General features: G+C 43.0%; 1 gene segment (V, D, J or C); it reads right to left on the bottom strand.

Annotated features, from left to right (window-relative positions):
* Positions 1 to 24,213, bottom strand: part of LOC133444455 (immunoglobulin mu heavy chain-like) — a 132,098-nt gene extending 107,885 nt beyond the window's left edge. The window contains 2 exon segments of the C gene segment in view: positions 23,779 to 24,072; positions 24,165 to 24,213. Coding sequence covers positions 23,779 to 24,072; positions 24,165 to 24,213 — 343 coding nt within the window.
* Between the last annotated feature and the right edge of the window lie 1,404 nt (positions 24,214 to 25,617).

Genomic DNA, 25,617 nt, shown 5'->3' on the forward strand with positions numbered 1-25,617 from the left:
AATAACAAGATGGAGCAGCTGTTTGCAGCTGTTTTCGGCATCTTCCGACTGCTCCATACCTGTAACGTAGCTCCACAACTCGAAATGGGTGGGTGGTTTGGCACATGGGGCTGGTCTGGCGTCGCATAGAGTGACGTCACGGACAGTCAAAACCGTGTTTGGAGCTGTTCAGACTTCCCAAATGCGATATGAAACTACCTCCCGGAGGTGGTTTCGATCTGGTTTGCAAAAATGCGGATCTCATGCGGTTTGGGACTGTTCAGACTTCAAAAGAGTCATCCAGTTTTGGATGGGCTAAAAATCGGATATTGGCTGGCAGTCTGAACGCGGCCATAGTCTCTCCAGCATGTCCTGGGTTTTCCCCGGGGTCTCCTCCCGGAGGGACATGCCTGGAAAACCCTCCCTAGGGAGACGTCCAGGAGGCATCCGATACAGATGTCCAAGCCACATCAGCTGACTCCTCTCAATGTGAAGGAGCAGCGGCTCAACTCTGAGCTCCTCCCGGGTGACCGAACTCCTCACCCTATCTCTAAGGTAGCGTCCAGCCACCCTGCGCAGGAAACTCATCTCGGCCGCTTGTATCTCTGATCTTATCCTTTCGGTCACTACCCAAAGTTCATGACCATAGGTGAGGATAGGTGCGTAGATTGACCGGTAAATCGACTTCGCCTTTCAACTCAGCTCCTTCTTCACCACGACGGAACAGTATACCGACCGCATAACAGCTGACGCTGCACCGATCCGTCTGTCAATCTCACGCTCCATCGTTCCATTCATGCATGTATGTATGTATGTATGTATGTATGTATGTATGTATGTATGTATGTATGTATGTATGTATGTATTGATGAAGCATTCCAACAGCAAGTAACCCCTGCAGGGACACAACGACGCCTTGCAGATGGCTCCAGCCTCATATTCCCCTCAAGACATTTGACATGCAAGTTCCAGTTCCTGAGGACCCCTGCCGGGACGAGGACTTGCAGGCAGTGCATTGTCATGCAAGTTCCAGCTCCTGAGGACCCCTGCCGGGACGAGGACTTGCAGGCAGCGCCAGTCTCATTCAATGCTCTGGACATTGTCACGCAGGTTCCGGCGTCTTGCATCCCTGCCGAGACAGGCACCGGGGGAGTGGCTTCCACTTCCGGTTCCTGCAGAGACGAGGACTCGAGACCATATATGGACTTCCTGATCCCTCGGGGGTAGTCCCAGAGCTGAAGAATCACACCTCTGACTGTCTCTCACTGGGCTGGTTTCTTCCTGTCATTGTTGATTGAACTTTTGTATAAAAACCCTGTGGCCAAATCAATCTGGTTCGGCATATCAACCAGACTTTGGTCTGTGTAGATCCGCCCACTGCCGGCTGAATAAAAAATTAAAAAAAAAAAATAAAAACTCATAAACCACAAAGCGGACTTCTGAAATGGTTTGGTAAATTCCTCAACAGTATGTATGTATGTATGTATGTATGTATGTATGTATGTATGTATGTATGTATGTATGTATGTATGTATGTATGTATGTATGTATGTATGTATGTATGTATGTATGTATGTATGTATGTATGTATGTATGTATGTATGTATGTATGTATGTATGTATGTATGTATGTATGTATGTATGTATGTATGTATGTATGTATGTATGTATGTATGTATGTATGTGGGGGCGGCAGTAGCTCAGGTGGTAGAGCAGGTCGTCCAATGATCGGAAGGTCGGAGGTTCGAATCCCGCTCTGTCCCAGTTTGCTGTCGTAGTGTCCTTGGGCAAGACACCTTACCCACCTTGCCCCGTGTGAATGTGTTTGAATGTGTTTGAATGTGTATGAATGTTGGTGGTGGTCGGAGGGGCCGTTTGGCGCGATATGGCAGCCACGCTTCCGTCAGTCTGCTGTGGCTACAATGTAGCTTACCACCACTGGTGAGAATGTGTATGAATGAATAATGATTTCTGTAAAGCGCTCTGGGTGCCTAGAAGGGCGCTATATAAATCCAAGTCATTATTATTATTATTATGTATGTATGTATGTATGTATGTATGTATGTATGTATGTATGTATGTATGTATGTATGTATGTATGTATGTATGTGTAGCACCTTTAGTCCTAGATTTAAGAAATAATGGTTACTCACATCTCTAGGTTCGGTTAAGGAGTTGTAATGACTCAAAAAGAGGAGTGGCTTGAACAGGTGATATTTTAATATCAATATCAACAAAATAATAAACAGTCACATATGGGTTGTGCACGTTTACCCACTGCAAAGCGCTCGAAAACAACAAAAAAAAAAATAAAACGCAAGAAAAATAAAGAGTCCTGGGACACTGAGCTCTCCTGCTCAGGTCTGGTGATTCCTCTCGGAGGATCCAATGTGTATGTTCTGTGTATTTGTGTCAACTGAGATTTTTTTGTCTTCAGTCTTTTCTGATATAACTACTACCCGGGTAGGTGAGGAGTATGTGTGTATCTTATCTGCTCTCGATATGTGAGATTCAGATGATCCGGATTCAATGAGGAAGGTAGGTTCTGCAGCTGGCCACATTGCAGCTCCAACTCTCTCACGTTCTCTCAGACTCGTTGGGCTGGGCTCGCCATCTCAATCTTCTTTCTCTTCAGAATCGTTGGGCTGGGCTCGCCATCTCAATCGTCTCTTTCTCTATTTCTCGTACAGCAGTTTCAAACTAGCAAAGAAAAAAAACCAACCTACACAGAAAGTGTATAGGTGTAAGAAACGTAATCCGATTCTGTCTCTGTTTCCTATGAGTACTCATCATTTTCTTAGCTCACACATGAAAAGTATATCACCAAAAAATTAAGGAAATACTTTAAAACACCATGAATTAATTATTAATTAAAACAATTAGTTTTAACCATAAATGCAATCAATTATTCTTATCAACAATAGTATTTTTTTAACAGACACATGTTTAATGTATCTTCTTAAACCTCTATTTATCTTTTATCATTACTTTTTAACTATTTTAATTCACCTTTTTAATATTTAACTCTTCAACATGAAGTTAATTACAGTTTTCATACATTAAGTGCAATTTCTTCGTCAATAAATGAAATATACCACACCCTGAATGGTGCTACTACCATTTGAAGTGGCTAATAACATAAATAAAGCAGATTGAATGGTATAAAAAAATGAATAACTGCATTTTCTCAGTTGCAACCACATGGAAACTTCGCTTTAGCTTAGCAATTAGCATTTTAAGCTAGCGATCTTTTTACAAACAATAAACTACAGTAGAAAATGCACAAAAGTAACAGAAAAACATTGGGAGACTTCACCTGGCATATTTTAAGCAATATAGACCAATTTAACCCAAGCTAATGGCACAATAAATGCATTTTTACCATCCGAACAGCTACCGAACTATAAGCTAACTGTGTGCTAACTCACCGGAGCTCCATGTATTTTACCCTCAAAGGGAGTTTCCCCCCTCGGTTCACAGCTTATCGGTCGGACCTGGATTCGCCCGTGACTACCGGGCTGCCTGCGGACGTCTCTGTCGTTACCCACGGCTCTCTGCTAGTCTTTGCTTCGGGTTTGCTCTGTTTGGTCATCCGATTCGCCTGGTATGACCTGCTCTGCTGCTGTCTGCCTCGTGTATGAGAGAAATGGCGTCTACTCTCAGGTGCAAACTTCACGCGATAACCTGACCTAGGTTCACGTTCACGAAGGGGTACAACCACTAACAGGGAAATACTGCCACCTACTGGGCGTTTACTAGAACTGTCTAAATGACAAATACAGGGTTAGTAGCCTAACCTGATTTTTCATGCTGGTTACATATGTATGTATGTATGTATGTATGTGTGTGTGTGTGTGTGTGTGTGTGTGTGTGTGTGTGTGTGTGTGTGTGTGTGTGTGTGTGTGTGTGTATGTATGTATGTATGTATGTATGTATGTATGTATGTATGTATGTATGTATGTATGTATGTATGTATGTATGTATGTACAGTATATGTATGTATATGTATGTTTATATGGGCAGGTGTGTACAAATATATAGAAATATTCAACTATGTGTATGTATGTATAGGTAAGTGTGTGAGTACAGTGTGTGAGTATAATTACTAGGGATGCCCCGATACAATTTCTTTCACACCGAGTACGAGTATTTTAATTTGTGTACTCGCTGATACTGAGTACCGATCCGATTAGATTAGATTAGATTAGAAAACTTTATTGATCCCCAAGGGGAAACTGCTTTGCCACGCAATAAAAACACAAACATCCACTTAACAAACAATACAAACTAGTAGATACCACAAAAATAACTAGGCTTAAAATGCAATGAAAAATGCAATGAATTGGAAGACAGGTTTTATTTGCAACAGATACATTCAATAAAAATAAATAAAATTAGTAGAACTATTTTAAACAAAAAATAATCTTTCTGTGTAAATAAAAAGTATCCACACTGACACTGTCTTCTCATTTAAGAAAATATCAAACATATAACATATCAATGAAACATCATATCGCGGCTCGAGTGCGTCAAGAAGACGGTGAAATCCTTCGTCTTCTCCAGCTGACAGTGGCTGCTCCTCCAGCGCTATATAATGGGTTAGAGCCTCCGTTATTGTAACGGCCCGTGGGTCGTCTCTTGCCATTGGCCGGGTTTCCCAGATCCAACCTCTCTTAAGGATTTAAGAGAGGTTCAAAGAAGGTTTCGACTAAGAAGGGACCCTAAGATACGGGTGTTTCCCAGATGACTTCTTAACACCGTTCTCAGGACCGCTCTTTAGTTTCACTCTTTCAGAAGCTCTTTGGAGGAGCCGCGGTTCTGAAACCAAATTAATCGATGCCAGGCACATCGATCACCGATCACTATCAGCGCATTTTCACACGCAGCACTGCTACCTAACGCACTAATTCCCTGCTGCCTGTGCGTTATGTGTGTTATAATGAAAAACTAAGATGATAAATATATTTCAATGACCCTTTTTCATGATGAAAACAAGACTGCAACTAAATAAGAAGTAGTCTTGGTAAGAGAATAATGAGGAAATGTATTGTTTTTATTAAATGTGAAAGATGAACGAAAGGACAAATTAACTTACTGATCAGCATATAGGACCACATTGTATCCTCGTGACTAGTAAAACAGAATCCTTCACCTCAAAAAAATATTCTGAAGTTTATTTAGCTGCTTGACCTTTTTCACTATTAAGCAGAATATTGCATTCATCAACGTTGTATTTGCGGGTTTGTGGAGACACAGCGGGTGTGGAGACCAGTGTTGGGACTAACGCGTTATTTAGTAACAGGTTACAGTAACACTGTTAGTTTTGCGGTAAGTAATACTCTAACGCATTACTTTTTAAATTCAGTCACGCAATTACCGTTACCAAACGGTGCGTTACTCCGTTATTTCTGGCTACAGTGAGGCTTTTTTTTCCCCGCACGCGGAGACCAGAGGAAGCGTAGTGTGTGTGCGTTCAAAAACATGACGGTCATGGCGAGCCAAGAGAAGGCAAGTTTCGCAACGTGGAATTACAGCAATCCCTGGTTTTTCGCAGGGGTCATGTTCCAAAAAGAACCCGTGATAAGTGAAATTCTTTTTACAATTATTTTAGAAGGCTTCAAATTGCAGAGATCAGCCCCGCCTCGCACGTATTTCACTGCTCTTCTGAGCTGCTGCATCTCGACTCTGTAGCGTCTTTGTCTCCTAAAGCTGCGGTGCAGGTGTGTTTTTTCAAGAGAAGAAAATAGTTATGGGTCGTTGTCTTCGCTCTTTTTTTCTTCTGGGCAAAAATATTCTTATAAACTGACATGCTACCATTGGTTATTATATTTGAGGACTGAAATGAACGATTCATCAAAGGCTCCAACGACCAACGTTATTGACACAGGAAGTGAAGAAGCGGGGAGACTGTTTAGAATGCAGAACATGATGCACAATGCAAATCCATACAGTACCATGCTGAAATGAAGGCTAGAGGGCCATTAAATGGGAGCATTTAAAATAATGTTTTTATTTAAAGTAACTAAAAAGTTACGGTGCCGTCCCCCACCACCTCCCCACTGCGTAAAAACCTCCCGGACCTCCGGGCTCAGGGCGAAATTGCACCGGGTTTCCCTCGGGATATGTGGAGACACCAACATGATGAGGCGTTGTATCTCAGCCTGTGGAAGCCGGTACCTCATCTGGACAGCCCGGTCCGACAGCACGTCCAGGGGATTGAATTGCTGACGCACGGATGCGTTCATATGAACCGTTCTGCTTCGCGCACGGCGATGTGGTTGATTTGCAGCAAACATATGCTGTATATCAGCCGTGGTATCTCACACGTGTGATAAATGATGGTCATGTTGTGCAACTCGGGTAGCTTGGCTGTCCAGTTATCGAAGGCTTATTAATCATTTTATTAATAATTATTAATAATTAATAAAGTCGACTATTTATCAAATTGAATGACCAATATGATAAATAAAATCCTCGGGGCACCACTCCGGGGGCCTTAAATCCGGAGAAATTGGATAACTAAACAGCAGAAAATCAGTCTCATATGATTTTTGAATTATCCTGCAGAACAGCAAATCTTACAGAATAACAATGAAGGCGTGATATCCGAACACTAGGCTCTGCTTAAACAAATCAATTTGTGACCAAATCTTGCATGAAATAACAACAACCACTCGTAAAAAAATCAATCAGGATTTATTTACATACAGGTGTCAAAAGATGATAAACGCAACACCCCAAATAAACCTGATGGCAGGAATGGCTTAAGTATTATAAAACAATTAATTAACTAGGAAAACAACAATCAATAAAAAAAAACATATGACATGAAAGTTAAATGCATGGAATGGAAAAAAGAATCAAAGCAATAACAAGATGATAAAGAACATCTATGGTTTAAAACATTGTGGCTGCACAAAGATGGCGGGGCTTCTGTGGTATTTAAAGATGGACGCGCCCTCGCCACGTGCAATCGGACCGGATGGCAAACGCAGCATTTAAAACGTGCCTACGGCAGAAAACAACGACTACCAAATAATCAACACGATAATGATAACAATGATGATGTAATCTCAGCTCTGAACACAGATTTAGCTCTGAAAACGTTCTTAAGTTACTGATAAACAGAGATCCCGACTTCACACAGTTCTGAACCGTTCTTAGTCCTACTGATCTGCTGCTCATGGGCTCACGCTTTCTCGGGGATCCGGATCGGATGCCTGCGGGTTTTGTGACTGGGCCGTCCCTTCCCCTGAAACGGATTAGACAGCGACGGGGCCGCCTCGTGCCGGGCCGTGGTTCCGGACCAAACGGAGGCTCACACGCATTCCTAGGCGCGGCGGGGGACCGGTCTCTCCTGCCGTGCTTCCCTGCGCCGGTCGCCGACGCGCGGCCGTCCGGGTCCCGGGAGAGCTCACGACCGGGCGAGACGCCGGCCGTCCGTCCCGATTCCTGCGCGGTCAGCAGACAGGGGCTCGGAGCGGGGAGGGGGGGTTCAGTCGGAGCGATCAGCCGCAGCTGTGTCCCGATCTGGTTGCCGGGGGCGCATGGGCGTCGGAAAGCCAGAAAAGACATCCTGCTCACCAGTTGAATGAAGGAAGAAGAGGCAGAAAAGGAGCAGCGGCAGGGGTTTTGATCCTACGCGCACTACGGTGACGTCATCGGTGCCTCATTGCGATTGGATGCGCGCCGCTTGTAGACGCCACCCCCCCCCACGCAAGGCATGCTGGGGGTTGTAGTTCAGGCAACGGCGGCCTGTTCAAAGAGGCACATTGAAGCGGAAAAGGGGGGTTCAAAGAAGCAGTACCATTTTGAGGTCTAGTTTTCGGGCTCCGCTGCATCCGGCTCCCCCCCAGGGGGTGTCGTAATTCCCCAGGGAGTCTGTTTCCCTGGCAGAAACTTTCCTTGCTTGCTTTGATCTGTTTTGACCCCCCCCCCTCTAGGGGTCATAAACTTGCTATCTCGGGCCAGGCCGAGATGACCAGAAGTTGGCAGCAGGGGGTCATAAAACTGACTATAGCTTTCGGCCTTTACTGTTCTGAAAATGTTCACCCAATCATGAATACATAATCATTTATAAACTCAGAGTTCACAGGGGCACATGGGCGGGCACAACAGTCATGATGATCATTTTATTTGTGCCTAATGCATAAAGCATATACAGGAACACACTTGTTATTCCTTATTTTTCTCTTTTTTTTCCCTTTGCTGTCACCAATGAATGCTAAACAATATAAATCTAAAGTATAAAATAGATCAAAATTTGTGCGTGGTGCATTGTTTTAATATCTCATTGCTTGGTGTGATATTGATTTGCCTGACGCGCCTGGATCTGTGAGTCTTTGTTCACTAAGAAGGCTGTAAGGACTGGGTCAGCAGCATCTTACATTTCCTTCTTAATGAAAGAGATACTTAAGCTAAGAGTGACTCTGGGAAACGCGTTTTTCTTTCACAGGCTCCTTAAGAAGGTTTGAAAGAAGTCTTTTGCTGTTAAGAGCTACTTAACTGATCTGGGAAACCCGGCCATTGTCTGTTGCTTTTGCAGAACCTGAGCTAATGTTGGCTGTTGTGGTCTTGCAGTAGAATTAGCAAACTCTGTATATTCAGCTTTATGATGCGTTTTGAGATGTTTTATCAAGTTGCTGGTATTAAACAACGTATTCTCTTGACATGAAGCACAGAAAAAAAGTAAAATGAAATGGAATATTTTTCCATCCTGGGAAGAAGTTCTGGAGATCAGCCTTCTCAGTTTGATGTCTTAAAACTGTAGAAAACCGTCTCAGTGTTCTGCCATAAACTGAATGAAAGCTACTGAGTGTGTTTATAAATGAAGAAGAGTTTGCATAGACGTCCCTCTACAGGATTAAGAGGAGAAGACACTCGCACCAAATAAAAAAAATGAAAAAATAACCCTAACCCCCTAAGAATGTAATTAAAACTGCTTAATATTAATTAAAGTTATTTTAACCATAAGTGTGTTATCCCCTCACACTTTATTCATGTGTTTTTTTGGTTTTGGTCATTATTCAGTTTTTAAAGCCTGATATGCTTCAGCTCCTCACACACAGACAACAGACGTGTTCAGTTTTGTACAGTGTTGATGGATCTTGTCTGACTTCAGCTCTTTGGTACAAAAATGAAACAGCAGAGTTCTCTTGATGGAGACTTTTTACCATCAAATATATAATATTATATCAAGAATTAATTTGTCTGATCTGTTCTGGTCCTTTCACGGGTTTCTGACAAATCCAGTGATGGTACAAGTTCTTGTCTTCAGTTTTTAACTATTCAGCGTCTTACTTTAGCCCAGAGATTGACGACCCACCACAACAATGATCCTTGTCTTTTATGTTGATTGGTGGATTATTTTGAGCTGAAAGGTTACAGTATGTGAAGGTCAGTGATGTTTTATTAAATGTTCTTTTATGTGATTTATCACCACTTTTTATTTGTTTGATAAAGCAAAGAAATATTTTAGAATATTTTTTAGAAATAATTTAATTGACAATAAGTTGATCATTGTCCACAGGTTGATGCTGTTTGTAAAAAGTCCATCAGTGTCTGTATTTTTTTTTTAAACGTCATATATTCAAAGTTGATAACACTTTTATGAAAATGTTTTATTCTTATTTTAATGAGTTCTTTATTTGTCTGCAGGTATAGAGGGTATGCATTGACATCACTTCCCCACTGGACCAGCCCCCTTACTGGCACTGAGTGGCAAGAATGGCTGCAACTAGTGGAGAAGACGGGATAACAGCTGATTATGGGCTTAAATTAAAGGCAGTTGGACTTGACAGTGACCCGTACAGTTACCCCAAGAACCAGTGGTCCATGGACATTAATATTTGGCCACCAATCCAGTTTCCTGATATTTATATGTACTTAATTTCTACGCCGGGGAAATACACGAAGCAAAGCTTGAAGGCTTACAAAAGTCTTGACGCTTGGTCCTACTTCAAGGCAGGATTTGTTTGGCGAAATTAAAGTGATGAGGACACCGAACTTTATGATTTGACAGTTTAACGTTAGCTGTTAAACTGTTGCAGAATGTCTTCTACTGCTCTTGAATGTGCCCAATGCTGACACCAGTGCACCAGGTGAAGCTAATCACCTCATCACAATAAATGACTGATGGCTTCCTCTGTGCCAGTTCTCCCAGTCAAACAAAGAACACAGTTGTGTCGTCTCTTATTATGTGTACCCGGTTATCCAGCTCTATATGATGGCTGCGCCAACAGGTTATGGGCCCAGAAAAGAGTTTGGAGGCCGATGGAATCGTTTATGCTTTGATGGTGACGAGAAAAACTATGAGTTATGGGAAACTAAGTTCCTCGGCCATCTACGTTTGCTCGGACTCAAGAAAACCATCCTCCATGAGGCAGATGAGGGTGAGGATGGTGCAGAAGAAGATGCCGAGAAAAACGAAGAAGCGTATGCTGAGTTGATCCAGCTGTTGGACGATAAGAGTTTGTCTCTTGTGATGAGGGATGCGGCTGATGATGGAAGGAGAGCGCTCCAGATACTGAGGGACCACTACGCTGGCAAGGGGAAGCCCCGTGTGATAAATCTGTATACTCAACTTACATCCCTCCAAAAGACTGTCAATGAGAGCGTTACAGATTATATCATACGGGCAGAGACTGCAATTACCGCACTGAGGAAGGCGGGAGAGATTTTAAGTGATGATTTGCTGATCGCAATGATATTAAAGGGCTTGCCAGATATGTTTAAGCCATTTTCCATTCATGTGGCTCAGAGTGATGAGAAATTGACCTTCGCTGAGTTCAAGACAAAGTTGCGGAGCTATGAGAGCACCGAAAAGTTCAGGACTGCGTCTACAGATGAGGACAGCGTCATGAGAGTGAGAGGAAGACCTGGCGGGGACGTGAGACTGACCTGCTACAGCTGTGGCCAGAAGGGCCATAAAGCAATAGTGTGTCCAGCTGCGGGCCAGCGCAGTGGACAGAGACAATGGTGCAGTTTTTGTAAGAGCTCCACGCACAAAGAGGTGAACTGCAGGCGGAGGAGGAGAGACAAGGTCAAGCAGGCGGTGGATGAGGACGACCACACGTTTGCATTCAAGGTGGATGCCAGGTGGATGGAGACCCTGTCAGCAGACCACAGAAGAGAGGGCTTATGGTCGACACAGGGGCCACATCCCACATCGTGACAAACATCACAAAGTTCAAGGACTTTGATGAGAACTTCAAGCCGCAAAAGCACATCCTGGAGTTGGCGGACGGTGTGAGGACCAGCGGAGTCGCACTGAAGAGGGGTGCGGCCAAGGTTCGTCTGATCAACAGGAGAGGATGTGCAGTGGACACGGTGTTGATGGGGGCATTATATGTACCATCATATCCCCAGGACATCTTTTCTGTCAAGGCAGCGACCGCCAGAGGAGCGACTGTCATCTTCAAGGAGGGACAGAACGAGCTCATCCACAAAAGACGGTATGACTTTTGGGATTCAAGTGTATGATAGGCTGTATTATTTAAACACTGCTGAGCCTATAGATGAGAGTATTGATGGATGTCATGGATGCTATGATTTGCAAACATGGCATGACATTTTGGGACACTGTAATTATGATGATGTGTTGAAGTTGGAAAGTGTCACAGAAGGGATGAAAATTAAAGGTAAATCGGATAAGCCGAACCTGAAATGTGAGGTCTGTATGCAAGGGAAATTTGCTCTGAGCAGGAACAGAGAACCAGATGAAAGAGCAACCGCACCACTTGCATTTGTACATACAGATTTGGCTGGCCCTATAGAACCAGCAGCAAAAGATGGGTTCAGGTACTCTTTGGCATTTACTGATGACTATTCAGGTGCAATTTTTGTATATTTTTTGAAAGCCAAGAGTGACACAGTCAGAGCTACAGAAAGGTTTATTGCTGATGTTTCACCTTATGGGAAAATCAAGTGTATTAGATCTGATAATGGCACTGAGTTTACGTCAAAGGAGTTTCAGTCACTAATCAGTAAAAATGCCATTAGACATGAGACCTCAGCTCCTTATTCCCCCCATCAAAATGGGACAGCTGAGAGAAACTGGAGAACATTGTTTGAAATGGCAAGATGTATGTTGATTGAGAGTATTCTGCCAAAGGAACTCTGGACATATGCAGTTCAGACCGCTGCAGCTGTCCGCAATAGATGTTACAACAAGTGGACAGGACAGACTCCATACTACATGCTAACTGGGAAAGTGCCTGATCTGTCAAGAATGAAATGTTTTGGGTCAGTATGTTATGCATACAAATATAACAAAAAGAAGCTTGACTCACAATCTGAAAGGGGGATTTTTGTTGGTTGTGACAAGAATAGTCCTGCATATCTAATCTTTTACCCTGAAACAGGGAGAGTACTCAAAAACAGGTTGGTAAAGTTTATCAGCAAATGTGTAAATGAGTGTCAGACTCAGACAGACCAGGAGGATGAATACATCTTGTACAGGGAGAGGGGTGAAACCACTTTTCCAAAAACTGATGTAGTGACACCAATCACACAGGAAATTAAAGCTGAGATCTGTGACACAGACACCACTACAGGTGAGGGTGAGAGTGTTAAAAATGCCCGATATCCAAAGAGGGAGAGGAGACCACCCAAGTACTATAATGATTATGAATGCAAGATCAAATGTGATGATGATGATGATGATGATGATGATGATGATGATGATGGTCAAGGGTTAACTGTTGACTATTGTTACCGGGTTATGTCAGATGCACTTCGAACTTTGAAGCAAGCCATGAGCTCACCGAAATCACATTTCTGGGTTAAAGCTATGAAAGATGAAATGGACTCTCTGAAAGAAAATGAGACATTCACCCTAACCACTTTACCAGAATGTAAACATGCAGTGGGGGGAAGATGGGTTTACACTGTAAAAGAAAATCCAGATGAGACAAAAACATACAAAGCCAGGTATGTAGCAAAGGGTTATAGTCAAGTTGCAGGGATTGATTATAATGAAACCTTTTCTCCAACTGCTATTATGACATCCGTGCACAGTCTGATGCAGCTTGCAGTGCAGCATGGCTTAGAATTGCACCAGATGGATGTTAAAACTGCATACCTGCATGCTCCTATTGATTGTGAAGTGTACATGGAGCAGCCTGATGGTTTTGAGGTCAAGTCAGAGATGGGTGAGAAACTAGTCTGTAAACTTAATAGATCATTGTATGGGCTGAAGCAGTCGGGACGAAATTGGAACAAAATGCTTCAAGATTTTCTATGTGAAAATGGTTACAGTCAAAACCCGGCTGACCATTGTGTTTATAGTAGACAGACTGCAAATGAGAGGGTTATATTGTTAATCCGGGTTGATGACCTTATCATTGCTGCTGATGACAATCAAACTGTGAAAAATGTAAAAGAAATGTTGGGAGCAAAATTTAAAATAAAAGATCTTGGTGAACTTAAACATTTCTTGGGTATTGATTTTGTGCAAAGAGGAGGTGAAATAAAAATGAGTCAAAAAAGGTACATTACAAAGATTTTGGGGTTTGAAATGATCAACTGTAAACCTAGAATAACTCCATGTGAAAACAAACTGAAATTTGACAACGAGGGTCAACCTGTTGATCAAAAGAAATATCGTGAGGTTGTTGGCAGTTTGCTTTATGTCATGATATGTACAAGACCGGAGGGGTATTCCAGGAAGCGGGTTTAGTGAAAATCCTGAGTTTGTTAAGCCTGAGATGAGGGAAATCCAGAGTTTTCAGTTCCAGAAAGCGAGTTAACTCAAGCTCTGAGTCAGTTACTACGGCAACTTAGCCTCTGAACCTAACCTGCTCGCTAGCAGGTTTACTTAAATAAAGCCTGAGTTTCTCTCTGTCTCCTCCCTCAGTGGCGTCAATTCAGCCAATTGGGCAAGCGGCAGAGAGAGCAGAAAAAGCATATCTAACAAACGCAACATATTTTATTCACTATGTCAGTGCAACAATATCACAGGGACATCCGAGTTTAACTTCAAACAGTTAAAGTCCAAATGCAAAAAGGAGAGTGAGGGAGCAGAAGAGAGAAAAAGAGAGAGTAAAAAAACTCAAATATTTCCCTTAAACAGATTTATAAGAGGGTAGGGTGATTTGATATCTTACCTTAAAATGAACTTGCATAATGAAACCATCAGTGGCTACAGGCTCGTTAATATCTGCTGCTGCTGGGGCAACATTGGACCCATCACTTGCCTTCTTTCTTTTTTTTTTAAATTGCGTGGTTGTCTGCTTCCTTTTCATTTTTGTAAGTTAGTAACACTACAGAGCTAAAAACGAGATTGATAGCGAGTAGCGACCGACCACGGGGGGGGGGGGGGATAATAATCAATACAAATAGACCAACACAGTCTCACTCCGGAGGCGTCGGCTTTGGTCGACGAATGGTCAAGAGCCATTGGCACCATCTACTACCATCTACAAAAGGTACCCACATGCGTCTCTTTCAGACGCAAGTAGGCTCCAATTGACTCCAATGTAATCCCGTCTGCGGCTATATCTGACGCTCAGAGCAGCTGATCACCGCGTCCTCATTCCTCTTTTAAAATGCAAATACTTCAATTTAAAACATTTTATCCCACAATCTCTGTTCATTGAGTTTATCAGTTATTAAGAAGCATTTTTCCACTTTGGCCAGAGTGAAATGCGGATGGAATTGGGCACCAACAAACGACAGCAGCCTTTTTGAAAAATATATTTTTAGTTTAATGCATTGCATGCATGCGTTTATAATTCCCATATATTATGTGGCTGTAGCCTACTAGTTGTCTGACATTTTTGGGAGATGTATATATATTTTAAAAACTTAAATAGGGGACTAGTAGCCGTCGTCTCGCTTTATATCCTCCCCCCACCTTTCCGCTACCCCCGATGCGTCCCACAAGGACGCTTACGCTGCGGCGCTACTTGACGCCCAGGGCAAGTAATCACCAAATCACCATGACAACCAAACACTACACTCCCGACTCCTCTCACATAAAAACGTACCCTGCCTACTTGTTCCAAAGTACAAAAACGTAGAGGGATTACAATAATAGCCCTTGAATTGTATATGTCACAGGGGTGGTTCAAGTCCCCAATTAAATACTTTCGAGGGTGAGCAGCGCTTAGTAACCCACAACAAAAAGCAGGAGTGCAGCAACAGACATTTATTGCTCCAAGACGGTTATAAAATCAGGGGTGGGGGAGTCACTAAAAATAGAACTGTTTCTAAAATGGCCAATCCATAAAAGGTTAAAAAAGGTTAAAGATGAACAGTCTCAGTCTTTCTGGGCTCACTGTCCTCCAGTGCCCTCTCAGTGCCCCTTCCCTGTTGGCCCACGCCAACAGGGATCCCCGGTCCGAGTCTGCCGGGGGCTCCCCAACCACCTGGGCCCCCATGGGCCTCTGTACGTCCGTCCATCCTCCTCAGCTCTGCCCATTCTCCGTCCAGCCACCACAGTCCATCCACTCTTGTTTATCAACTCTCGTCCCTCATGGGCCTCTGTCCTTCCGTTCACTCTCTCAGCTTGAATGTCTGCCTTGAATATATAAAGGGGAAGGAAACCCTCCCCTCGTTCACCATTGGTCTAGGGGGGCCAGCCTGCAGTGGTTTATTGGCCACTGCAGCTGTCTGTCAGGATTCAGTTGATTGTGTTCAGCTGTGTCTAATCAACTCAAACAAAAGGTAATTGCATGCCAACTCAAAAACAGAAGAAGTTACATTTCAAACAATAATAACTAGACAAAGCAACAAAACATGCATGCAAATAAAATGTTACACTAAAATTCCAAAACAATAAAATGATTAAACACAGCCTGACACTCAGCATGACATCCCCCCACAGTTTACCGTTGGCAGTCCCTGTCAACAATCCCCATGTCCACCAACAGCAGCCTCCAGCGGTTCCTTATCCCAGCAGCTGCAGCCAGCTCTCCGCAGCGTCCAGCAGCCCCACCAGTAGCCTCCGGTGGTCTCGTGCCGCAGCCAGCTCTCCGCAGCGTCCAGCAGCCCCACCAGTAGCCTCCGGTGGTCTCGTGCTGCAGCCAGCTCTCCGCAGCGTCCAGCAGCCCCACCAGTAGCCTCCGGTGGTCTCGTGCCGCAGCCAGCTCTCCGCAGCGTCCAGCAGCCCCACCAGTAGCCTCCGGTGGTCTCGTGCTGCAGCCAGCTCTCCGCAGCGTCCAGCAGCCCCACCAGTAGCCTCCGATGGTCTCGTGCCGCAGCCAGCTCTCAGTAGCATCCATCAGCCCCACCAGTAGCCTCTGGTGGTCTCGTGCCACAGCCAGCTCTCAGCAGCATCCAAAAGCCCCACCAGTAGCCTCCGGTGGTCTCTTGCTGCAGCCAGCTCTCAGCAGCATCCATCAGCCCCACCAGTAGCCTCCGATGGTCTCGTGCTGCAGCCAGCTCTCAGCAGCATCCATCAGCCCCACCAGTAGCCTCCGGTGGTCTCTCTTGCTGCATATGGGCAAAGGTCGCATCACTGTTACGACGGGCAAAACATCCTCAGGCCTTGGGGCAGAGGGCCTTCTTTAAGGCCCAACAAAAAACGGGCACCAGGATAAATTGGCATTATCGTTTTAAAACTATGTTGTGGGTACCCAGCACTGCTCACGAACTCGAATCCTGCCAACAACGCCAAATGGCACAGGGGTGGTTCAAGTCCCCAATTAAATACTTTCGAGGGTGAGCAGCGCTTAGTAACCCACAACAAAAAGCAGGAGTGCAGCAACAGACATTTATTGCTCCAAGACGGTTATAAAATCAGGGGTGGGGGAGTCACTAAAAATAGAACTGTTTCTAAAATGGCCAATCCATAAAAGGTTAAAAAAGGTTAAAGATGAACAGTCTCAGTCTTTCTGGGCTCACTGTCCTCCAGTGCCCTCTCAGTGCCCCTTCCCTGTTGGCCCACGCCAACAGGGATCCCCGGTCCGAGTCTGCCGGGGGCTCCCCAACCACCTGGGCCCCCATGGGCCTCTGTACGTCCGTCCATCCTCCTCAGCTCTGCCCATTCTCCGTCCAGCCACCACAGTCCATCCACTCTTGTTTATCAACTCTCGTCCCTCATGGGCCTCTGTCCTTCCGTTCACTCTCTCAGCTTGAATGTCTGCCTTGAATATATAAAGGGGAAGGAAACCCTCCCCTCGTTCACCATTGGTCTAGGGGGGCCAGCCTGCAGTGGTTTATTGGCCACTGCAGCTGTCTGTCAGGATTCAGTTGATTGTGTTCAGCTGTGTCTAATCAACTCAAACAAAAGGTAATTGCATGCCAACTCAAAAACAGAAGAAGTTACATTTCAAACAATAATAACTAGACAAAGCAACAAAACATGCATGCAAATAAAATGTTACACTAAAATTCCAAAACAATAAAATGATTAAACACAGCCTGACACTCAGCATGACATATAAATAAATTTTTCTGACTATTCCTTTTGCGACCAAGTCACGGACTTTCAAGATTCTGGAACCCCCTCTGGGAATTCCCTCTACGTCATAGTGACGAGGGGGATCCTGGACACGTGACAGATCGTGTGCCGTTGACTGGTATCAGCCCATGGAAGGAGGCGTTATTTAGTCCCATAAGTAGGCTAGTGGGGGGCTATTAACCTGCTAGTAGTTACTGGCCATTTGTTTCAGTTATGGATAACTGAAACAAATTGTTTGAGTAGCCCAGTAATGATTTGTACGCTTGGTAAGTCTCAGCCAATCACGGGGCTGGTTGTTAGTAAATAGGGACCCGGATCATGCCAGCCAATCAGAATCCTGGAAAAACATCAACAAATGACACGTGTAACTTCCAGTTAAGGCTGATTTATGGTTCCACGTTACACCAACGCAGAGCCTACGGCGTAGGGTACACGGAGACGCACACCGTACGGCGCGCATCGCCGCGTACCCTACGCCGTAGGCTCTGCGTCGATTTAACGCGGGACCATAATTCAGGCTTTACTTCCAAGACGGAACGAGTCTTTCGTTTGGAGTGACAGAGAAGTGGAGTTACTTTTAAGTGTGACTTTAGAATATTAAACAGGTAAAATACAAGAAAATATTGACCAAACTAATTGTAAACACAGGTCGCACACATGACGCTGGTGAAAAAAAGAGTTGTTTTTATCAGTGATGGATAATTGTAGGCAATACACTACCCATAATCCTCAGCTACCGTTGCTATAGAGACGACGCCAGTCCGCTTTGCTTGACAAAATCGTTTTAACTATTTATATTTATTATTTATTATTATTATTATTATTATTATTATTATTATTATTATTTATATATTTATATTTATATTTATATATAACTATTCTAACATTTCTAAACACAAAAACACGAAAGTGTCCTTGATAATTCAATAATACAATAGGTTCATGTTAAGGACATCCGTTTTAATTAGTTCTCCTTCGATTATGACATGTTATTAATGCTCAGTAGGCAAAGGAGGTTTGTTATGTATTGTTATGAGGCCTATTTCAATTAAATTCAATTCAATTTTATTTGTATAGCGTCTAATACAACAGATGTTGTCTCTAGACGCTTTCCAGAGATCCAGAACATGAACATAAACATAAACATAAACCCCCGAGCAATTATTACATAAACAATGGCAGGTAAAAACTCCCATATTGGGAGAAAAAGCCTTAAGCCAAACAGTGGCAAGGAAAAACTCCCCTTTAGGAGGGAAGAAACCTTGAGCAGGACCAGGCTCATAAGGGGGGACCCTCCTGCCGAAGGCCAGACTGGGGGAGTCGGGGACGTCAGCAGCACACAGCAGGCAGGCGGAAGCAGCAACAGGATGACCAGAGGTGGGTGGGGTGGGGGGGGGGGGCGTAAGCAGCATTTCGTGTCTATTTTTGAACAGTTCACTAATGCTTTGAGCTACGAGGCTGAAATTCTAGACTCTGTATCAGGAGGTGACTTTCATCCACTGTGCGGATTTTCAGATCTGTGTGACCTTCGTAAGTGTCAAAGGTCACGCTTTTCGGCCTGCAAAGACTATTTCGTGTCTTTTTTTGAATAGTTCACTAATGCTTTGAGCTAAGAGGCTGAAATTCTAGACTCTGTATCAGGAGGTGACTCTCATCCACTGTGCCCAGGTCCAGACCCATGCGACCTTCGGAAGTGCCAAAGGTCACCGTGTGTGGTGCCTTTTTCGGGCCTTTGAAATGTTTTTTGAATAATTCACTAACGCTTTAAGCTGGGAGGCTGATTTTTGACAATGTTGCAATGCAGAAGGCCCTTGGCTAGGATCTTTTGGTCCCGTGGCTGTACGACTTCCACAGAGCTAGTTGGCATTGCATAGGGTTCACAGAGTTGAGACATGGCAAGCCCAATCTAGGCCCCATATGGAGGCCACAGATCAAGTTTTACTTGGTTTGGTCAAATATTATGGCAACAGTGTCCGTTCGAATGTTGGAAAAGGTGACGTTTCAAAGCCCCGCCCATCGAAAAGTACAGGTCCGATCTGCACCAAACTAACGTCTGTCTGATCAGGGGATGCCCCCAAACAACATATAAAAAATTCAGACTCCTAGCTAAAGGCGTTAGTGAACTATGCAAAAAAAGACACAAAATAGGCCCTGTTCCATTAGTCAGGAGGCTCTCAGACCTGTACGTGCCTACACCCTCCTAACCAGCCAGAACGTTTTGGAGGAAACACTGTTGCAGAAGTCATAGAAATCTTAACATGAACCTATTGTATTTTTGAATTATCAAGGACACTTTCGTGTTTTTGTGTTTAGAAATGTTAAAATAGTTATATATAAATATAAATATAAATAATAATAATAATAATAATAATAATAATAATAATAATAATAATAATAATAATAAATAATAAATAATAAATATAAATAGTTAAAACGATTTTGTCAAGCAAAGCGGACTGGCGTCGTCTCTATAGCAACGGTAGCTGAGGATTATGGGTAGTGTATTGCCTACAATTATCCATCACTGATAAAAACAACTCTTTTTTTCACCAGCGTCATGTGTGCGACCTGTGTTTACAATTAGTTTGGTCAATATTTTCTTGTATTTTACCTGTTTAATATTCTAAAGTCACACTTAAAAGTAACTCCACTTCTCTGTCACTCCAAACGAAAGACTCGTTCCGTCTTGGAAGTAAAGCCTGAATTATGGTCCCGCGTTAAATCGACGCAGAGCCTACGGCGTAGGGTACGCGGCGATGCGCGCCGTACGGTGTGCGTCTCCGTGTACCCTACGCTGTAGGCTCTGCGTTGGTGTAACGTGGAACCATAAATCAGCCTTAACTGGAAGTTACACGTGTCATTTGTTGATGTTTTTCCAGGATTCTGATTGGCTGGCATGATCCGGGTCCCTAGCTACTAACAACCAGCCCCGTGATTGGCTGAGACTTACCAAGCGTACAAATCATTACTGGGCTACTCAAACAATTTGTTTCAGTTATCCATAACTGAAACAAATGGCCAGTAACTACTAACAGGTTAATAGCCCCCCACTAGCCTACTTATGGGACTAAATAATGCCTCTTCCATGGGCTGATACCAGTCAACGGCACACGATCTGTCACGTGTCCAGGATCCCCCTCGTCACTATGACGTAGAGGGAATTCCCAGAGGGGGTTCCAGAATCTTGAAAGTCCGTGACTTGGTCGCAAAAGGAATAGTCAGAAAAATGTATTTATACAATTCAAGGGCTATTATTGTAATCCCTCTAACGTTTTTGTACTTTGGAACAAGTAGGCAGGGTACGTTTTTATGTGAGAGGAGTCGGGAGTGTAGTGTTTGGTTGTCATGGTGATTTGGTGATTACTTGCCCTGGGCGTCAAGTAGCGCCGCAGCGTAAGCGTCCTTGTGGGACGCATCGGGGGTAGCGGAAAGGTGGGGGGAGGATATAAAGCGAGACGACGGCTACTAGTCCCCTATTTAAGTTTTTAAAATATATATACATCTCCCAAAAATGTCAGACAACTAGTAGGCTACAGCCACAGAATATATGGGAATTATAAACGCATGCATGCAATGCATTAAACTAAAAATATATTTTTCAAAAAGGCTGCTGTCGTTTGTTGGTGCCCAATTCCATCCGCATTTCACTCTGGTCAAAGTGGAAAAATGCTTCTTAATAACTGATAAACCATGCATGATACTCACTGAACAGAGATTGTGGGATAAAATGTTTTAAATTGAAGTATTTGCATTTTAAAAGAGGAATGAGGACGCGGTGATCAGCTGCTCTGAGCGTCAGATATAGCCGCAGACGGGATTACATTGGAGTCAATTGGAGCCTACTTGCGTCTGAAAGAGACGCATGTGGGTACCTTTTGCGTCAGTAGATGTCGCCAATGGTTCGTGACCGTTCGTCGAAAAGCAACGCCTGCGGAGTGAGACTGTGTTGAATAGACACAGAGTAATTCCATAAATGCATACAAAAAAAATTAAAAAAAACATTTTCCCCTGAAGCCGAGGTGTGCGGCTGCCCCTGATCTAAATGACAATAAAATTTCATTCAATACCATTCCACCACTGTTTTCATCTGTAATACTATAAGACAGTGTGCTTTCTCAATCCTTTTCCTCATGGGCCCCTGTCCTGCATGACTTAGATGTTTCCCTGCTTCAGCGCACCGAGATACAAGTACCTGTGTCATCAACAGAGTTGGGCAGACCTTGGTGACAAGCTAATGAGGACCTTTAATTAGAATCAGGTGTGTTTGTGCAGGGAAACATCTAAAACATGCAGGACAGGGGCCCACGAGGACCAGGATTGAGAAACACTTAAATGTTAAATGAATAATGCATTCAAACTTACACATTGACTGCAGCAACTTTCCCCCACGCCATTTCTCTCCTCGTGTTTCGTTTTTTTTTCTGAAATATGCTCTCATACTCGCCATACGCACGTATTGACACTTCTAACTCCAGTGGCGTGAAGTATGTGGATCTTCAGATGCAAACTAATGTTTCCTCAAAGGGATTTTGTAAATTGAAATGTTAAATAAAGTTTAAAAAGAAAAAAGAAAAAGTATGTGGATCTTTTGTTGTCGCCGGTTGCCATGGTGAATTCTTGTTTCAGGGCTCTACTGATGATGGGTTTTTAACTCGAGCTTAACAAACTCAGAGTTGATTGAACTAACTCAAATCCGCTGTTCTGGAACCGAAAACTCCGACTTTCCTATCTCAGGTTAAGTCAACTCGGAGTTCAGGTTTAAACTCGGAATTTGTTGAACCTGCTTCCTGGAATACCCCTCTGAAATGGTTGCTGTTTGTGTATCTGCCTGTTCCCGTTTCTGTTTTGTTTGTTTGTTTTCTCTCTTGCAGATTCAAAAAGCCGAGGGGTATTCCAGGAAGCAGGTTCAACAAAGTCCGAGTTTAAACCTGAACTCCGAGTTGACTTATCCTGAGAAAGGAAACTCAGAGTTTTCGGTTCCAGAACAGCGGATATGAGTTAGTTCAATCAACTCTGAGTTTGTTAAGCTCGAGTTAAAAAGCCATCATCAGTAGAGCCCTGAAACAAGGATTCACCATGGCAACCGGCGACAACAAAAGATCCACATACTTTTTCTTTTTTTTTTTTAAACTTTATTTAACATTTCAATTTACAAAATCCCTTTGAGGAAACATTAGTTTGCATCTGAAGATCCACAGACTTCACGCCATTGGAGTTAGAAGTGTTAATACGTGCGTATGGCAGTGGTCGCTATCAATCTGGTTTTTAGCGCTCTGCAGTGTTACTAACTTACAAAAATGAAAAGGAAGCAGACAACCGCGCAATTAAAAAAAAAGAAAGAAGGCAAGTGATGGGTCCAATGTTGCCCCAGCAGCAGAAGATATTAACGAGTTCATTTTAAGGTAAGATATCAAATCACCCTACCCTCTTATAAATCTGTTTAAGGGAAATATTTGACTTTTTTTTTTTACTCTCTCCCTCTCTTTCTCTCTTCTGCTCCCTCCCTCTCCTTTTGCATTTGGACTTTAAAGGAGCTTGAGGCAGGATTGAGGCAGAATTTATGAAAAAAATTCGTATACGTTTTAAGTTTTCTAGTAATAATGTCAGATGAAGCGTTCCAAACCCAAAAGAATAAGCCCTCTAGTGTATCTCTCCGTTGCCTTGAACAGGCTGTGTGCTGCAAAATGTGCTGCAATTCGGGCCCAAATTTCTCGCGCTGTCCTGCGGATGTGACGTCACATGACGCTGCATGCACGTTCTCCCCGTTCTCCCGTGCCGGCTTCACTGTTGGCTGCAGTACCCCCAACGGCCGTCGTGGTGAAGGGTGGCGCTAGAGAGTCTCATTTCTTAAAAGGATCCTCAAGCTCCTTTAACTGTTTGAAGTTAAACTGGGATGTCCCTGTGATATTGTTGCACTGACATAGTGAATAAAATACGTTGCGTTTGTTAGATACGCTTTTTCTGCTCTCTCTGCCACTTGCCCCATTGGCTGAATTGACGCCACTGAGGGAGGAGACAGAGATAAACTCAGGCTTTATTGAAGTAAACCTGCTAGCGAGCAGGTTAGGTTCACAGGCTCAGTTGCCATAGTAACTGACTCAGAGTTTGAGTTAACTCGCTTTCTGGAACTGAAAACTCTGGATTTCCCTCATCTCAGGCTTAACAAACTCAGGATTTTCACTAAACCCGCTTCCTGGAATACCCCTCCGGTGTGAGCGTTGTGTGTTTTCCTGTGTTTCTCTCATTTCAGATTCGCTGCGGTTTTACCAAGTTAAGTTTTACCAAACTTGGTATTAACCATTAACATATGCGCAGACAAGGGAAAAAAAATATAAAAAAGAAATGCTGCAGGTTTTTGTACAGCTGCTCAGTCAGCTTGAGTCACTGTGGGTCACGAGCGCAATAATAAACAGCAGAGTCTTCAGTCTTCAGACTGTTCATCTGCAGAAACACCTGCTGTCTGTTATCGTCTCTGGAGATGGTGAACCGGCCCTGAACTGACTGAGAGTAGTAGATGTTAGTACTGTGCATGCTTGCAATCCACTCCAGTCCTTGTCCAGGAGCCTGTCTGATCCAGGCCATGTAGTAGCTACTGAATGTGAATCCAGAGGCTGTACAGGTCAGTCTGTGTGAGTCTCCAGGTCTTTTAACCACTGATTCAGACTCTGTCAGAGTCTGACTATCAACACCTGAAAAACCAAGAAAGACATACAGTCATAGCATGCATCACATTAGTTGCAAAAATTATGTTTGTAAGATTAAGATCAGTGAAAATCTTCACCTGAGCTGCAGATAGTTAAAAGCAGCAGAACTGATCTATAATCCATCATGTTAACCTGAACGTCCACAGTTCTCTGTCATCATCGCTGCAGTCACATAAATACAGGTGGAAATTTTCACATTTACATTGACTCCTCCTCACAAGAACAACTGAATGTTTAATAACCAAGAATCATTTCATTTTTACATGTTTCAGTTCCGTTTGTGGAGGACAATCACATCACCGATCTAGCTGTTCAGAATGATCAAATATTTTTGATTAATGAAAAAAATCTAAAGTTTCAGATATTTTAATAAAAAGGATGATTATACTAGAAATTAAAGTAAAGCTGTATAATCCATTAGATGCATTCATTCAAAATGTATAGCAGTCAGTTAATTTCTAATGTTAATGTTTAACAGCTAATTACTTGATTCCTGTATAAATTGATTACCATTGAACATTGACATGCTCTTGAACTCATCAGTGGTGTGAGGTCTTCTCCTCTGGCGGGTTCATGTAGCAAATATTCTCTCTGAGGGTTTTTTGTTCAACACAAATTAATAATGTTTGTTTAAATGGTCACATCAGATTTGGTTAAGGGACCACATCTGCTTCTGCACATCTGGCTTGTTTTTTCATTGTTGTAAAATTGCTAGTAAGAAGAGGAAGGAGACACCAATTAAGACTGCTGTTCACATGAATTTGTCACAGTAATTCAATAATATTGTGATCTGTGATTATGTCTCCTGCAGTTGCATGTTGTTAAAATGTGTCCGCTGTCCTGAAGTCAAACTCAGAAATATTGAGGGTATGTTTGTTTTATGCTGACTCCTTTTCACAGCACATTTTCAACAAAGACTAAACTAAACAATTTCTTAAACTTTCGAGGTAATATAGAAAAATAATGATACATCAAAGTTAAATTAGTTCAGTTTTCTTAATGTATTTTTAAAGCATTAAAAAATACAAATAATGATTTGTGGTTTTCTTTCCTTTTAAGTGATGTGGTTTTTTTTATTCATTTGATTATTTGATTAAAACCCAGAGTGAACTTATTTAGGTCAGTAAAATTGGAGATTAAACTGGTTGTGGTGATATTTCTGACCTGGATGAAGCAATAATCATGTGTAATAGAGAAATGTCTATTTACCATGTAACTTGTGTAACTTTTCACCCAGTAAACCTTTCCTCCGTGCGACAGCCTACACTGAAACCTGAAAAACAACTCGTCAGTCTCACTCTGCTCACTCTGTTCAACTTTGTGATGCTCAGCTGTACAGTTTATAATAAAGCAACACTTTGGGGCTCTCTGAAAATCGTTCTTGGTAACTCTAAAGAAGTAATTTCCTCAACAATGAAATGATTTAATGACATAAGTTGCATATGGTGTGGAGGTGAATCAGTGATCAATGTGTCTGTGATAGATGTTTCTTGCCTTGTCTTGTCTAATGTCTTCTTCACTCACTCACAG

Source organism: Cololabis saira, chromosome 5 (genome assembly GCF_033807715.1).
Source record: "Cololabis saira isolate AMF1-May2022 chromosome 5, fColSai1.1, whole genome shotgun sequence".
NCBI classification, from domain to species: Eukaryota; Metazoa; Chordata; class Actinopteri; order Beloniformes; family Belonidae; genus Cololabis; species Cololabis saira.